The 16,990-nt window shown below is 59.4% G+C and overlaps 1 protein-coding gene across 1 annotated transcript; it reads left to right on the top strand.

Annotated features, from left to right (window-relative positions):
- Window positions 1–13,732: 13,732 nt before the first annotated feature.
- Window positions 13,733–16,637, top strand: ACTG1 (actin gamma 1). The gene is made up of 5 exons (XM_024760659.1): window positions 13,733–13,868; window positions 14,308–14,676; window positions 14,953–15,391; window positions 15,493–15,674; window positions 15,763–16,637. The coding sequence occupies exons 2-5, from the start codon at window positions 14,314–14,316 to the stop codon at window positions 15,904–15,906; spliced, it is 1,128 nt and encodes a 375-aa protein (XP_024616427.1). The 5' UTR covers window positions 13,733–13,868; window positions 14,308–14,313; the 3' UTR covers window positions 15,907–16,637.
- The last annotated feature ends 353 nt before the right edge of the window (window positions 16,638–16,990 follow it).

Here is a 16,990-nt window from a genome sequence, read left to right as displayed (position 1 = left end):
GCGACTGGCCTGACTGTGGGGTCTTTAAGGGCTGGGTCCGGGGATCACATAGGGCGAAGCCTTCCCAGCAGAGGGACGAGGCCAGCAGGCTAGGAGAAGCCAGAGCTGGCTATCTCTGACCCGGCATCTCCCAGCCCAGCCTCTGGGGCCGCCCCATTGCACCTCCCCGCGCCCTCGACGCTAGGCCTGGGGGGGCTGTCTTCGGGAGCTGCAGCGGGCCTGCTCAGCTTTGCCCTGCCTGTCTGTCTCTTGCACCTGCCTCAGGGGCCAGGAGCCAAGTAGTGAAACCAGAGCTGCCTGTCCTGGGCCCGGGCCAGCCTTGGTGTCCTCTTCCTCATCACAGCGTGTGACCCTCAGGCCTCCCTGCTCTGGGGACCAGGACTGGGAGCCACCGGGCACTTCCAGCCACGACCCCCAGAGTCTTGCCCTTGATGTTCTAGGCATCACCCCTCCATCCCTTTCGAGGCCATATGGGGGTCCAATAGAATGAAGGGGCCTTGGGCCGGGCATGCATAGGCCCCAGGGAGTGGGTGGGGCAGAGGGGCACGTGGGTCAGGAGTCGTTCCTCCATTTTCCAGGTCCCGGACAATGACCTCCCCAGGCACGTGCAGACACTGAGGAGGAGACCAGGAGCCCCGATTCCTTGCTTGGGGGTTTCAGATTGGGGTTCAGGGAGGTAGGCCTGCACACAAATCCCCATGACAGCATAGTGCACGCCACAGGTCAGCTGCGCGAGGGGCTGGTCTTGGCTCTCCCTGGGGGCTACTGTTGTCCACCTCTGCGACCCACACGTTTATAGGGCATCGACTGTGTGCCTGGCTAGGCTGCGTGCCAGGTACCCCATGGTAGGGAGATGCAATCTGGGGTTGCGCCCCCCTCCCCAGAGATGATGCCCACAAAAAATCCCCCCAAGTTCCTATAGGACTGGGTTGCCCAGGGAAATGTCCTGGTTTGGAGATACAAGCCATGATGCTGTCCACACTTCAGGTCACATGTGTACGGGGGTGGGGGGGGTGGGCTGAGGGGCAGCTGTGCCCATGGCCACCACCAGGCATGGGCACTGGTCTCTCCTCTGCACCCCCAACTCCCAGTCAGGCTGCAAAGGAGCTGGCCTGTTCCGATTAGCATGACGGCCTCATTAGCGCTGACTGGTGCTGGCAGGGCGCTCATGGGCATCACGTGCCCCACGGGAGGAAGCCCAGCCGCCAGGCGCTAAGTGGGCCTGGCTCCAGGCAGCTTCTCAGCAGCAGAGCCAGAAAGAAGGGCCTGTGGCCTCTCAATTCTAGGGCCCCACAGCCCCAGGTGGAGGTGGGGTGGGGCTCCTTGGCACTAACCCAGGGGTGTGAGCCATGGGCTGGCCTTTCAGGCCCCAGGGGGACTCTGAGAGGCGAGGCTTCCAGCCCAGGCTTCCTCGGAGGGAGGTAGTTTGCACAGATGGTCCCCCCTCCCTCCCTCCCCCTCAGGATCTCAGGCCCTCGTCCAGCTGCCTGCTAGGGTCATGGTTCCTTTCTGGATCCCCCGAAAGATTCTGGCACACAGTAGGTACTTAATAAGTGCCTGTGAATGTTTGCTGTGGGATTCTTATGTGATGGGCTGAGCCTCTGCTGATAGATGGGGTGGGGTGCATGGGAGTCTGGGCCCCTCGTGTGTGTGTGTGTGTGTGTGTGTGTGTGTGTGTGTGTGTGTGTGTTTAAGTACACACAGACAGGAACTGGGCAGAGTGAGCCATGGCCACCTGCTGGGTCAGCCCCAGTCTGGAGATGCTCTGGATCCCAGCCTCAGAGCCCACTCATATCTGCCCAGCAGGGCGACCAGGCTGTGCACAGCATAAGGGAATCTGTTTCAGGGGCGCCCCTCACACCCCAGATGTACACTCCTTATGAGAGCCTGTGATGGGCTGGGTGTTGCAGCCCCGTGGCAGCACCCTCAGGCAATAGGGAGCACCCTTCTCACAGAACCCCATCCCCCCTGCCAGAACTTGTCCACACAGCCACCCACTTGGGGCACACAAACGTGCCCACCACTGCCCTGTCCAGCCTACACTCTGGGGCATCCAAAGTCCCTGCCACTCTGGGACCCCCATTCACCTGCCCCTGCTCACTTCTGAACCTGACACAGTCCCTTCCCAGGGGTGAGGGCACAAACCCAGTGTGTCCACACCACCCTGGGCTCACATCTGCAACCTGGACCAGGCCTGGGCACAGACGTCAGGCCACCTGACACACCAACTTTAATATGTTTGACTTGAGGAAGGCACCTTTTCCTAAGGTGGGCAGCACCTCTGGCTCCCTGCTTCAGGGAGTGGCCACCTGCAGATGGACACAGCCAGATGGACCCTTATGGCCACAGCTGGGCCCAGAGGGCAGGGGTGGCCTCGGCTGTCAGAGGCTCCAGCAGAAAAGGCTGGGGCCGATCCTCAGCCTCTTGCCCTCTTAGTATCCAGCTAGGGCCAAGAGCAGAGAGGGCCTTAGAGCCCCCCAGGCCCCTGGCATCCACCCTGGAGCTCTCAGGAAACCGTTCCTTTCCTGGGGTGCTGGGGGATGGGCAGGCTTGGCCATTTGGAGGGTCCACCTCCCACTCCACCCAGCCAGGCCCCTCTGGCGCTACCAGGGAAAGCACGCCCACCTCCGCCTGTCTAGACAGCCAGCCCTAGATGCTAGAGCCCAGGCTGGGCTCCTGCCAGCACACTACCTGCTGCCATGGTGACCAGCGCATGCACCAGGCTCAGTGCCCGGGCAACACTGATGCTGGTGGTGTGAGTTGGCACAGGTGCTCTGTGTGTGCAGGCTGGGGGAAGGGGCCCTCCCCACCTCAGCTGGCCTGGAGCCTGGAAACTGGGAAATGGCCCAGGATGGAGGCCAGGACAGCCCCACCGGCTGAGGGACCTCCACAGTCACACCTTTCCCAGACTAAAGTCTTGGCCCCCTGCGCTGAGCAATGCCAGACAGACCCATTCCGCAGGGCAGTGAGTCTCTGGGAATTACTCCTCACAGAGGAGATCCCCAGTGCCCCACCCCACTTTCCGGAGCCTGCGCCTCAGCCCCAGGCCCTGACCAGCTGCTGCTCTAGTTGGCATTCCTCTCCCAGGCCATCCCGGGTACTCTGCCCCTCCCACGGCCAGGCCTCCGCCACCCCTTTGGCCCTCTGCCCCCGGACTTCTTGGCCCCGCAAGGAGGTGAGGGCCACTCTGCTGGTCCAGATGCTGCCGGGCACAGCCTGAGGCCCTGATTTCTTCACTCCTGGGCCCATCACCTTCTCCTAGGGTCCAGCTTGGCAGGCACCCAGGGACCAGCCTCCTGCATTGTTCCTGAAACAGGCCCACAGCTTGGTGTCCTCATGATTTTTTCATGGCAGAGCTCTCCGCTGCCCCACAGTTCCACTTACATGGGCGGGCGGGGGCCTAGGTTGGTTTACTGGAGGCCTGCAGGCGGTTTAGGGTGACAGTTCCCCTCAGCAGGGCAGAAGGGAGGGGGCTCGCACATCTCAGACTGCGCTGTGTGTGCAAACACTGGGGGTACCCAGCCTGTGCCTCCTGCTTGCTTCATGTGAAAATCCACACCCACCACCATCTCTCAAGACCCCTCCCTTCCCCCACCCTATATCCCCCTCAAGACCCTCGTCTTCACACACACGCACCCAGATACACACAGTCTTGGCAAAGCAGCTCCTTGAAAACCTCTCCTGCCTGGTCCCCCCGCCCCGCTTCAAGCAGAGAGCTGCTGGCTGGGCTGGGGAGGCCCCCACTTAGAGCTTTCAGGGTACAAAGCTGGTGCAGTCTCCTGGCTTTTGTCTCTTATAAAACCATAAGGTCAGGGGGCGGGGAGAGGGGGAGATGAGGGCTATATCCAGCAGGAAAGGGGAGGGAGAGACCAGAGGCCTCTGGAACCCAGCAAGGCCGAAAGTTCCCGAAGGGACCACAAGGACAGGATTGAGGGCACCTCAGCAAGCTCAGATGTCCCATGACCACTGGGCAATCTTCCAGCACCCAAACCTTAGGACCTTTGCACATTCCTGGGACAAGAGAGGAACACTTGCGATATCTGAGCGTGAGCCCCGGCTGCGTGGGGCTGAGTGAGGACCAGGGCAACTTCATCAAAATGTGCATATTTTACTGCCCACCTGGGCTTGCAGACACACAGGTGCCCAAGATGTGTCAACACCTGGCATGGACGATCAGGAGCTCACGACTCCGCAGGTGACCACGGCAGCCTCTGCCCAGCCCCTGTCTATGTGCACCTTCACACACATGCCCAGACATGCATGCACACAGACACACAGACACACAGACAGACAGACACCCGTGCACAACGCCAAATCCACCTGCAGAGGATCAGCGCATCGTGAAAGAACCAGACTCCCCATGTCAAATAATCACAGGCACTTGTTAAGTACCTACTCTTGTACCTACCCTTGTTAAGTACCTACACACTTATTAAGTGTGCCAGAAATCTTGCTGGGGATCCAAAAAGGAATAAACTCCATCTCTGACTGCTGGGCCAAAACAGAAATGGTCCATTGCCTTCTACAGTCAAACAGGCTCTGCACGTGGTCACCTTCCTTTGTCAAATGGCTCCCATGGGGACAGTGTCATGCCACTTAGCTCAGGGCATTAGTGCTGGTCTGCTTCTAATAAAAATCTTCTCACCTATAGGTGATGCTATAAACGGTGCAGAGAACAGGAGAGAGGCCCTGGGGATTAAGTATGTCATAGGTTAGGACAACTAAATGCAATACAGATCCTGGATTAGGTCAGGGAATAATGCTATGTAGGACATTATTGGGACAACTGTCATCACTGAAATTTAGATTTCAGATTAGATGAACCGTGCCATGTTTGATGTGAAATTGCCTAATTTTGGTTGCTATACTGTGGTTACATAAGACAACGACCCTGTTCTTTGGAAAAAGACACTGAAATATTAAGGAGTAAAGGGCAGGACGTCTGAGACTCACTCCCAAATGGTTCAGATAGGAAAAGGGAAAGATAAAAAGAAGATAAGGCAAGTGTGACAAATGGTAAAAATTTATTAAGTTCTCTAAAAAAATTTAAAAACCATAATAATTAGAATTTAAAATCCCACTGCAGGGTCAGAAGAAGTCAAATATTCCAGGAAGTTAAAAAAGATAAATAGATAGAAGAAAAGACAATTAAAGGATTCAACTAGGAGATATGACCAGCCAATTAATAGAAATCCCCAAACAAAAGAACAGAAAAAAACTAAAACTGGAAAGAGGAAAATTATGAAAAAAATAACATAAGAAAATTCCCAAGAACTGAAGGACATTGAGGGCCTAGGGCCTAGAAGTGACCAAGACAAGAATGAGGTCTTCAGCACGGGTACCCCAGAAATCTCAGATCGGCTGGAAAAAAGGGAAAAGCCCAAACGCTTGTGCAGAAACACGAAAAACCATGGACGCCTGATCGGGACTCAAATGACAACCATTTCCCAAGAGCAACAGTAGGAAGAGTCGGGAGTCAAGCCTTCAAAGTCTGAGGGAACATGGGACTTCCCTGGTGGTCCTGCGGTTAAGACTCATTGTTTCCACTGCAGGGGTCACAGGTTTGTTCCCTGGTCAGGGAACCAAGATCCTGCATGTTGCGCGGTGCGGCCACACAGAAAAAAAAATCTGAGGGAACATTATCATCTCGAAACTCCCTCCCTTGTTCCCAGGTAGGTAAAACACAGGCACCTGCAGATATGCAAACTCAACTCCTACTTACAGACCCCAGGCCTGTCCCTTCCCAGCTGGGTGGCTCCCCGCCCCGCCCCCCATGCTCAGTCTGTGCCCGGGCAAAGTGGGGAAGAGAATGTTGTGAGCAGGAGTGGGTATGTGAGTCTGCTCAGCACTGCTGACCTTGGCTGTGGCTCCTGTGGGTCAGGGCTGCTCCTGGGGGCTGGCTCCCTGAGACAATTCACTCACACAGGCCCTGGTAGACACACAGGTAGGGCCGACCCACCTGTCACCCAGGGAGGTAGAGGTACAGCTCTGGCCACCAGCCCATGGGCATCCTCTGTCCTTCCCGAGGAATGACCTAACCCCAACCTGGCTCTCTCTGCCCCCCACCCATCCATCTTCAGGGTGTTCTGTGTCTCTCTGCTGCCCTGGTGTGGCAATCCAGGTCCCCCGGAAGCTGCATCCCTGCCGGCTCCCTCTCCCACCTTCCTGGGGCTAGCCCAGTCCCAAATGACCTAGCCCCACAGCTCACAGCCCTTGGGCAGCCCCTGGAGAAGAGGAATGAACTCACACCCCTTTGTCCCCCAACCTCTGCCTCCCCATAGCCAGCAGGGTGTGTATAGTTGGGGGAGGGGGCTCACAGTCCCACCCCCTCCAATCCTGCTGTGTGACCTGGAACCAACCTCAGCCTCTCTGAGCCTCCCTCTCCTCTCTGAATTGGTTATCTGTGGCCATCCGCCCAGGTGGCCTAGCTGCTGAAATAACCCAGTGTGTCCAATGAGCAGACAGCATGGCAGCTGGCATCGAAACCCTCCCAGGGAACCAGCTGTGTATTCAACAGACACACTCAGGTCCAGGGTCTGCCCTAGCTTTGGGGTCCCTCTGTGGGTGCTGCCCGCTCCCTGAACAGAAGGCACAGGGACATAGGGGTGGGCTGGCCCTGCCTGGCTGAGTGGAGGCCCTGGCCCTCCCCTCTTCCGTTGCCCTGGGTGCTGGCTGACCCCCAACCCCACCTTGTCACCCTGTGTCAGCACCGGCTGAGGTCACCGGCCACTCCCGAGCCGCTCCCTGTCACCCTCGGGCGGCAGTGACTCAGGGGCCACTGGCAGCATCCTCCCCAGCCCGAGTCAATGGCTGCGGGGGTCGTCCGGGCTCTGGGGAGGGCCGGGGTAGTTGGGATGGGGCGGCAGGTGCGGCCCCGACTCCTCTCCCGGCCCGGGGCGCTTAGCCGCGATAGCGAGACCCACCTGGCGGCCCACCTGGGAATGACAGCAGCCTGCTTCAGAGCTGGGCGCTCGGGGCCGCCGCAGCCGGCCAGAGCGCCATCTCCTGGCCCAGGCCGCAGAGCTCTCTCCGCGTGGGAGATGACCCCGCACCCAGCCCGTGCCTGACCGCGAGAGGCGCGTCCTGAATGTGCGCACTGCGCCCATCTCCCCCGTCCGCAGGGCCCCGGGTGCCGTGCCCTGACCGCAAACCGCCGGGGCTGAGGAGATGCGGCTTGTGCGGTGCAGGGGAGGGGGCTCTGACCCCAGGTCCGAAACCAGCTAACGGAGGGGGCGCAGAATGGCCGCGGGTGGCAGGGCGCCCCAGGCCTCCGGCCCTGGTTGGCACTGCTTCGGTGGCAGCCTGTTCCGCACCCCTCGGCCGCCCGCTGGACCTAGTCTCTCCCGGGACTCCCGCGCTGACACCAAAGGGCTCAGAGAAAGCTGGTGCTGGGGTCAGGCTCCCAGAGGTGGAGGCGGGCCGGGGCGCAGGAAGGTGCACGCTACGACTCGTGGCCCGGGAACTGCCCCAGGACCAAATTAGGACACGCGGCCCTGGGCCCAGGGCGGGTGTGAACACCCGGAGCCCCGCCCCGTCCCAAACCGGCCGGAGCGGGCGGGGCTGAGAGCAGCAGGGCCCGCCCCCTGGGCGCCGCTTCCCTGGGAAGTCCAAAACCCGGAAGGAGAGCGCCGGGAAGGCCTGGGTGGCCGGTGCGGAGCCGGGGCTCGACGTAAGCCGTGACCTCACCTCCCTCCACTCTGCCCACTCCAGCTGCAGCCTTTGGAGCAGTGGCGGGGAGGACAGAGCGCCCCGAGCAGCGGCCTCCTGTCCGTGTCTTACCAGGGGTGGGGACACCTGTCACGGCAGCCCTGACCTTGTCCAGCTCAAGAGAGTTTGGCTGGCCGGGCGAGCTCCCCGCAGCACCGTGCCAGAGCGGGAAGGGCAGGAGGGGTGCCCCACCCTTGTCCCCTGCAACCCCCGTGAACCTACCAGCTTGGGTGCTGGGAGAGGGTCCCTGAGGGCAGTCAGGCCTCTGCTCCCTTCCCTTTCAGCTCTAGAGCTATATCCTCTCTTTGGAGGAGGGTTGGAGTCAGGGTTGGGGGAACAGCTCGGCAGCTCCCCTGTCCCCCTTCTGACTCTCAGGGAAGGCCCTTCCCTCTTTCAGGGCTGGAGCCCTACTCTCTCCATTCCTTCTGCCTACATTCCTGCTTCCTTCCCCTGTATAGGTACCAGGGGACACCAGCTTCACCTTGTGTCCAGAGAACCTACACTCTGGGGCAGAGGGCAGGGACAAACTGAATAACCAACATTCAGGTGGGAGGTGGGGACTTGCCCCAAGACCAGGGGATGACCTGGAGGCCTGCAGGGAGGAGGCGGCCAACGGGAAAAACTTTCTGGGCAGGTGCTGGTCCTAGGCTGGAGGGCAGTGAGTGAGAGGTATAGTAGGTGAAAGGGTGGAGGATCAGGCAGAGCTTGCCATGAAAGCCTCCAGCAACAGAGTAAGGGGGTTCAGGTTCTATCTTGAGGCAGTGGGTGGCATGGGGAGCAGGGTGATGTGATTTGTAATATTAATTGTGGGGAACCAGGAGGCTGACAGCTGGACTGGACACAGGTCAGGGATGTGCAGAGTGTGCCATGGTCTGGTGGGCACCCTGGTTTCTGACTTTTTATTTTTGAGCACACCGTGGGCCATGCGGGATCTCAGTTCCCCGACCAGGGATGAAACCCATGCCCCCTGCATTGGGAGTAGGAAGCCATAACCACTGGACTGCCAGGGAAGTCCCTGGTTTCTGGCTTTAGCCACATGCTGAGGTGGAACTGTCATGAAGCAGCTGGAGGCCTGGCCTCCTGGGTTTAATCCTTGGTTCCCCTTTGCAGTCTGTGGACACAGCTCACCAAGAGTAAGAACTATGCAGAGGTGAAAAGTGGTGACCTCCGGGGGCAGGGCCCACACAGGTGGGCAGAGTGTGCAGCAAAGAGCAGACTGTGACCATTTCTGGACCACTGTACCAGGTCCAGCAGCCTGCTCAGTGGTGTAGGCAGTGCTGTCACTGTCCCCCAAGGCCCAGTGGGACAAGGCCTGGGGGGTGTGCCCTTGAAAGCAGAGTAAGGAGGCCGCCGCTTCTGGTAATCTCAGGTCTGACACACACAGGTGCTGAGTGAGTACAGCTTAATCATCATCGAAAACTGAATGCCTGGGGACATTGAGGCCAGAGGTCTGGAAAACCTCAGTGGTAAGGCTTGGGGAAAGTTCACTGGGCCACCCAGTGGTCTCCTGTCCCCAGACCTATCATCCAGTGCGGGAGGGGTACCAGCCTCAGAGCCTCTGGTGGGCCACACACCCCTCACATCATTGGCCCATCTTCTTTACAGAAGTTGAGGCTCAGAACTCAGGTCCTGACTCCCAACCCAGTGTTCTTCCAGAGGCCTCCTTGGTTCCTGCTGCACCACAGTGGGGCGATGGGAACCTCCAATAAACTCCAGTGGGGCCTGTCTTCAAAATGCCTGGAGCCCTCCACTGCCGGAGCAGTGAAGCCTTGGCCTGGGTGTCTCTGTGTACCTGACACCCCAACTTCATGTGGGGGCTGCACACTGCGAGCCTCAGTTTCCCTGCCTTATGCAGTGAGGACTGGATGACACATAAAGAGGCCTGGCCCAGTGCATGCTGGCACAGAACAAATGGCAGGGTTGAGCACAGAGCACCTGACAACTCACCAATGCCTAAGTGCCCGAGCAGCTGGCCACCAGGGTGGCTCCGCAGGGCGTGGGGCTGGAGCCCTGGCCTCCAGGGTGCCTTGGGATATATGGACCCTCCATGACTGTCTGTAAAGTGCCGGCAGGAGAACAAGCCCCACTGGACACTTAAGACCAGAGACAGAAATGTGTGGCCCTGACTCTGTTCATTGACCTGAAACTCAGAGGCAGGCTGGCCAAGCCAGCAGTAAGCTGACCTTGCCTACCAGGGCAGCCTGGGGACCCTTGTTCCGAGCAGACAGAGCCACTCCAGAGGCTGCCCCTGCCCCAGTGGGAGCCAGCCCGGAGACCTGGAGAAGGTTTTAGGTGGCAGAACACTCATCTGGCATTTGATCCACAAGCCTGAGAGAATAGGACAGTGAGCTGAGGGTAGGGAAACTTTGGTTTTCCTTGGCTTTTTTTTTGGCTGCACCGCTCCGCACGTGGAACTTCCCTGACCAGGGATTGAATCCACACCCCCTGCAGTGGAAGCGCGGAGTCTTAACCACTGGACCACCAGGGAAGTACTCCTTGGCATTTTTAAAATGAAGTTTTTATTAGGAGATAATTTTAGATTTACACAAATGTCACAAAGACAGTATTAGTATTTCTGCAGCCTCTCTACCCGGTTTCCCCTAATGTTAACATCTTACACAGTCATGGTACAATTGTACTGAGAGATTGACTTTGGTACTTAATTAATTAAACTCCAGACTTTATTCGGATTTCACCAGTTCTTCCACTACCGTCTTCTTTTGTGTTCCAGGATCCAACCCAGGATCCCATGTTGTATGTGGAGGGAGGGGAAGGAAAGACATTCCTGGCAGAGGCAAAGGCCTGAAGGGGGACTCATTACCAAGTTCCCTACCCTGACTGCCTGGCAAGTAACTGGCTAGTTGGGAGATGGAGAGAGGCAGAAGGCAGGGGTGGGGTGATGGGCTGGGGGTGAGGCTACCAGGTGCAGAGGTGACCTGGATCCCGGGAAGCATCCCTGGAGGCTGGAGCAAGGAGACGCCAGGCTGGTGTGGGTGTCAGAGGGAGGGACAAGGGAAGGACCCTGAGCTGGGGTTGCCTGGCAGTGTCCAGGGCTGGGGAGGCCTGGGGCTAAGTCTCAGCTACGCCAGACTTCCTTGCAAGGTGATGCCACCTCCCTGCACCACTGTCTTCTCAGCCGTTAAATGGATAGAAGATGAAACGAGATGCAGCAAGGTCACAATAAATGCACCAAACCAGCACTGGGCTAAAAAACTCACATCATTTCTCTGAGCCCCAAGTCTGCATCCTCAAGATGGGAAGGACACACCCACTTCTGGGCAGAAGTGCAGTTGCTGACTCTCTCCCTCCTCCCAGGGCCTCCCTGCTGACCCAAGCTAGGGGCTGCCACATCCGTGTGGTCCCCTCCCAAGGGGCTCCAGGGCCTCTCCAGCTTCAGGAGGGGTGGGGGCAGCCGTGCGCTTCCATGAGCACAGCCCTGAGATGACCTTGGGCGAGGCCTCGCACTGCCCGATTGCAAAACAGAAAAATCTCAGCGCAGAATGCGGTGTTCCCCAACCCCCTGTTTGGGGCTTGGAGGTCTCGCTCTATCTGGGGCCCGGTCCCTGGACCCACGGCGTCCACTTACTCCTGGTTCCGGATGGTGCTTCCCAGGAGGGTCGTCGCCCCCTGCCCGCCCCCCCACCGCCAAGCCTCCAACTCCGCTTCCCCCCGCCCGGGCCACGTGACCTCTGGGCCCGCGCGCACCCCCACGCTGCACTCTCGCGGCCGGGCGTGACGCGATGCTGCGAGGTCTCCCGGACCCGCTGAGGCCCGCGGAGTCCCGCGGTGAGGGTGGGAGAAGCTGCCGGTCCCCTCCCCGCCCAGCCCCGCCTCCTCGAAGGCGCCGGGGCCTCCCCGCCCCCCGCCACCGCCCCTTTGTTCCGCCGGCCAATCCGCGGCCTCCTTGACTAAATAAGGCTAGGAGCGCGCCCGGCGCCCCCAGTCCATTACTTCCGCCCCCCGCCCGGCCGGTGACTCAGGGCCGGCGGCGGGCGGGGACGGGGCTGCCCAGGCTGCGGCTTCCCGGGCGATGGGCGGGGCTCCGCCGGCGCCGAAATGGCCAAATATGGCCGCGCCGCGCGCCACCGCCCCGCACCCGCACACCTGCGGCCTCACCTTGACCCCCGCCCCACCGCGCCGGGTGACACAGCCGCGGAACTGGAAACTGCTCCCCCACCGCAGCCAGTGCCTGGCCGGCTGAGAGCGCCCCTTGCCTCCCCCGCAGCCCGGCCCTGCGGGTGGCGGGCTGGCGGCCTACCGAAGGGGGAAGCCCCGGAAATCTCGGGGCTCCCAGGCCCCGCCCCACTTCCCCCCACAACCCTTCGGCCGTGCACCCAGCGCCCTACGGACTGCAAGGTGGGAAAGAAGGGGGAACGGGGACAGAGGTCCAACGGCCTCTGCCCCCTCCCCATCTATCCCACGAAGCAGCCCGGGCACACCAGACAAAGGAGTGCCAGAGGGAACTGGAGTCCGAGGAGGGGAGGCCTCCGCGGTCGAGGGATCCTGAGTGGAATGCGGGGTGGGCAGACACAGGACGCGACGCCTTGGATACTGGATACTTCCCACTTCTCGTGTGTGACATCTTGGGACCCCCAAGTGTTGCAGTCTTCTTCGCACACTGACGCCCCCACCTGGGGGTTGAAGGCCGGTGGTTGTGCCCAGGAGCGCCTGTAAGGGTGGGTTTTCCGGAGGCCCAGCCCCAAGTTCTTCCACGGGTGGAGCACACACCTGATGGACAGTAGCCTTGCCCTACACCCTTGGAAAGTCTGGGGAGTCTGGGACCCAGCTAGGCCTGGTGGCATGGGTGGCCGGCCATAGGCATGGCCTTGGCATCTGGGTGACTGCAGTCCGCAGGTGGGCTGGGCGGCTGCTTTACCTGCCTAGCCCAAGGTAGATGTGGACACCAGCTGACCTTTCAGGGCTCTTGGGGCGCCCGGCCTCGCCCCCCATCAGACATCAGCCCGGGTAGAGCCCAGCGCGCCCGGACCTTGGACGAGTCCCCAGACTCACTCAGTCCGGCACCACTGTCACCCCTCATGGCCAGTGTGCTCTTACACATGCCTCCTCTGATGTTTAATTCTGTACTGAGCAATCCCGAAAGCTTACAAGTAAGTCCAAGGAAGTCGTAGTACCTGGTTCCCTCCGGGCATAACGAAAGCACTGGAAGCAGCAGGTGTGACCAGGACCCTGCCAGAAATGACAGGTCTTCAAGAGCAGGCTCCTGGGGAAAAGGGCGCGCCCTGGACCCGGGAAAACCACAGCCCCAGGGCTGCCGGGGTCCATTGGGTTTACCCCTAGTGTCATAAACAGAAGACAGAGTTCCCCTTCTGAAGTTTAGGGGTGAGTTGACCGTTCAGGCGGTCAAAACTACTCTTCCCTGCCTCAGTTTCCCTACAATGTCCAAAGATGACTAAAGTGAAACAAAGCTCCACCCTCTCCCCAACGGACAGGGAGGGGGTGGCCCCAAACCCGGAGTGGAGCCCCCGCCTGGGGACAATCGGGCTTGCGGTTTGAGGGGCAGGATGTGTTGGGTGTGGTATAACGGGGCCAGTCTCTGCACCGCCAGGGACCCCGCTTTTGCACCGTCAGGGACCCCCGAGCGCCCCAACTCCGGCGGAGGAGACTACGCGGTCATGGCTGCGCTAGGGAACGGGCGGCTCCTTTCCATCGTGACAGGGGCGAGGTCACGGCTCCCCGGGACTCCCCCGGACCATGGGGCCCACAATGCCGCATGGGCAGCCGGCGGGGACCACCACCCTCCCCTCCCCCAGCCCGGCGCCGGAAACCCGCCTTCGCGGCCTGCAGAGCCTCGGGGAGAAAGCTCGAAGGGGGCGCCCGGGGAGCAAAGCCCCCCCTGCGGGGCCGGCCGCGGGCGCACAACCGGCTCCGAATGCCGCCCAGCCCCGAGCCAGGCAGTTTCGGGGTGCAGCCGGGTGCCCCTGCCGGGCGGGCCAATGGGCGCCCGGCGTTCGGAAAGATCGCCATATATGGACATGTTCTGGGGCCGCGCGCGCCGCCGGCCCGCGCGCGCGCCCCGCTCCGCTTAAATACGGGCGGGGGAGGCCGTGGTCGATCTCACTCGCCGCAGCCGGCTCACGCTCCTTGTCCTCTCGTCGCTTGTCTGCTCGTTTCTCCGCATCCTACGGCCTCCTCCTCCGCCGGTAAGTGGCCAGGCCTGTGTGGCCTGGCCCGGTGTCCGGGACCCCGCGCTCTTCCGCAGGCACGCTTTTCGCTCCTGGCCCCAGAGGCCCGGCCGCGCCGACGCCGGGAACAAAGGGTAGCCGGGCGGCGTGGAGTGGGTGAGGTGGGACGCGCCCCGGCGGGTCCCCATGGAGGACTCAGTGGGGGTGCTGCCGGCGAAGGGGGCAGGGCGAGGGCGGGGCCGGGACCGGGCCTGAGTACTGAGAGCACCCGGCCGTGTCTTCGCGGAACAACGCTGCTGGGGGCGTTACATAAAAGCTGGTCCCGGTTCCAGACGGTTACTCTGCTGCCGGGGCGGCTGGTCGAAGGGGGAGGCGGAACGTCTCGCGGCGAGGGCATTTGTGCAGGGGCTGTTCCTGGGCTCCAGGGCGCGCCTGAGATGGTTGCGTTTTTGAGTAGATCGCAATGGAAGAAGAAATCGCCGCGCTCGTCATCGATAATGGCTCTGGCATGTGCAAAGCGGGCTTTGCTGGGGATGACGCTCCCCGGGCCGTGTTCCCGTCCATCGTTGGGCGTCCCCGACACCAGGGCGTCATGGTGGGCATGGGGCAGAAGGACAGCTACGTGGGCGACGAGGCCCAGAGCAAGCGTGGCATCCTGACTCTCAAGTACCCCATTGAGCACGGCATTGTCACCAATTGGGACGACATGGAGAAGATCTGGCACCACACCTTCTACAACGAGCTGCGTGTGGCCCCCGAGGAGCACCCTGTGCTGCTGACGGAGGCCCCCCTGAACCCCAAGGCCAACCGTGAGAAGATGACCCAGGTAACCGTGGCCGGGTCGATTGGGCCGTTCCATCTGTTTCACAAGTCATTTCATGCTCAGTTTTGATTTTTGAAATTCAAGTTTTTCTTTCACTATTTCCAGGGTTCTGTTCTTCTGGCATTTCCTTCCTGAAGTCTCAAGGTTTCTTATTTGTATTTCTGCTTGCTTCTTTTTCTTTTCTTCACACATCACATTTGTGGCATGCTGGCATGGTGTGTGAGCATGGGGTGGTCCTGGGTCCCTTCCATTGACTTAAGGAGCTGTTGCCTCTTGCAGATCATGTTCGAGACTTTCAACACTCCGGCCATGTACGTGGCCATCCAGGCTGTGCTGTCCCTGTACGCTTCTGGCCGCACCACTGGTATAGTCATGGACTCTGGGGATGGGGTCACCCACACGGTGCCCATCTACGAGGGGTACGCCCTCCCCCACGCCATCCTGCGTCTGGACCTGGCTGGCCGGGACCTGACAGACTACCTCATGAAGATCCTCACGGAGCGTGGCTACAGCTTCACCACCACAGCTGAGCGGGAAATCGTGCGTGACATCAAGGAGAAGCTCTGCTACGTTGCCCTGGACTTCGAGCAGGAGATGGCCACCGCCGCGTCCTCCTCCTCCTTGGAGAAGAGCTACGAGCTGCCTGATGGTCAGGTGATCACCATCGGCAACGAGCGGTTCCGGTGTCCAGAGGCGCTCTTCCAGCCCTCCTTCTTGGGTAGGTGTCAGGCAGGCAGCATGACCTCCGTCTGAGGCTGTTGAGAGCCGAGGTGCCTTTCACCTTGAACGTGACCGCTGAGAGTGAGCTTTGTCTCTTAGGTATGGAATCCTGTGGCATCCACGAGACTACCTTCAACTCTATCATGAAGTGTGATGTCGACATCCGGAAGGACCTGTATGCCAACACGGTGCTGTCTGGTGGGACCACCATGTATCCCGGCATCGCTGACAGGATGCAGAAGGAGATCACGGCTCTGGCCCCCAGCACAATGAAGATCAAGGTGAGTCAGAGGTGGTTGTGGGCTTGGGCTTGGAGGCCTTGCTGGGAAGACAATGCCACCGACTAAAACCACGTTCTTGTTTTTCCAGATCATCGCTCCTCCCGAGCGCAAGTACTCGGTGTGGATCGGGGGCTCCATCCTGGCCTCGCTGTCCACCTTCCAGCAGATGTGGATCAGCAAGCAGGAGTACGACGAGTCGGGCCCCTCCATTGTCCACCGCAAATGCTTCTAAACGGACTGCGAGCAGATGCGTAGCATTTGCTGCATGAGTTAATTCAGAAGTATAAATTTGCCTTGGCAAATGTATACACCTCATGCTAGCCTCATGAAACTGGAATAAGCCTTTGAAAAGAAATTTGTCCTAGAAGCTTGTATCTGATATCAGCACTGGATTGTAGAACTTGTTGCTGATTTTGATCTCGTATTCAAGTTAACTCTTCCCTTGGTATATGTTTAATATCCTGTGCATATCTTTGATTTAAATCCCTAGTTAACACGCGGCTCCGTCACTTTGTGGCTGAGGTGAGAACACATTTATGGAAGAGAAATCCAATGGCTTGATGAGAATCTGGGAGACCAGGAGTCTCTCGATCTGTGCAGGGTATTAATGTGTCAGAGCTGCCTATTCCAGGATTTCTCTAGAGGCTGGCAGGAGTCCTGAACCAGTTGTCATTTCTGTTTTGCCGGTCTTACGGGGTTGGGAAGGTCTGAGCCTTAGGACTTGCTTTCCTTTCTTACCGAAGTTTTCCCGCCAGAACACCGTGGGTTGTTACTTACCTTGAGTTGGAAAACAGTTTGCATTCACACCTGTAAATTTATTCTTTTAATTTATGTAAGGTTTTTGTACGCAATTCTCAATTCTCTAAGAGATGACAACAGATTTTGGTTTTCTACTGTCATGTGAGAACATTAGGCCCCAGCAATGCGTCATTGTGAGGAAATAAAAGTGCTGCAGTAAACTGATCAGTGCCTCCTGTTTTGGGGAATGGAAGGTTGGGTGAGGGTGGAACAACCTTGGCTCAAATAAGGCAACAGTTTGGTTTCACCCAAACCAGAGGTGAGCAAGTGGTCCTAATGAACATCTCTTCACGGCTGGAATCTGCCTCACGTTGTGGGCTTGTGGGCTTCTAGGGAAAGGAGACCCTGGCTGGGATTGGCCCCCAAGCTGGTGGAAGGAGGAATCTTTTTATACTTGGTGTTCTCAATTTAGCGTAGGGCTGTGCTGCCATAGAAGCACTTGGGGCCACGAAGGGCGTGGCTTTCTCCACACACAAGTAGTGGAGGGCGTGGCTTTCTCCACACACTGGTAGTGGTAG

This window comes from Neophocaena asiaeorientalis, unplaced genomic scaffold (genome assembly GCF_003031525.2).
Source record: "Neophocaena asiaeorientalis asiaeorientalis breed wild unplaced genomic scaffold, Neophocaena_asiaeorientalis_V1.1 scaffold30, whole genome shotgun sequence".
In the NCBI taxonomy this organism is placed as follows: domain Eukaryota; kingdom Metazoa; phylum Chordata; class Mammalia; order Artiodactyla; family Phocoenidae; genus Neophocaena; species Neophocaena asiaeorientalis.
This window is presented reverse-complemented; position numbering and strand designations above follow the sequence as displayed.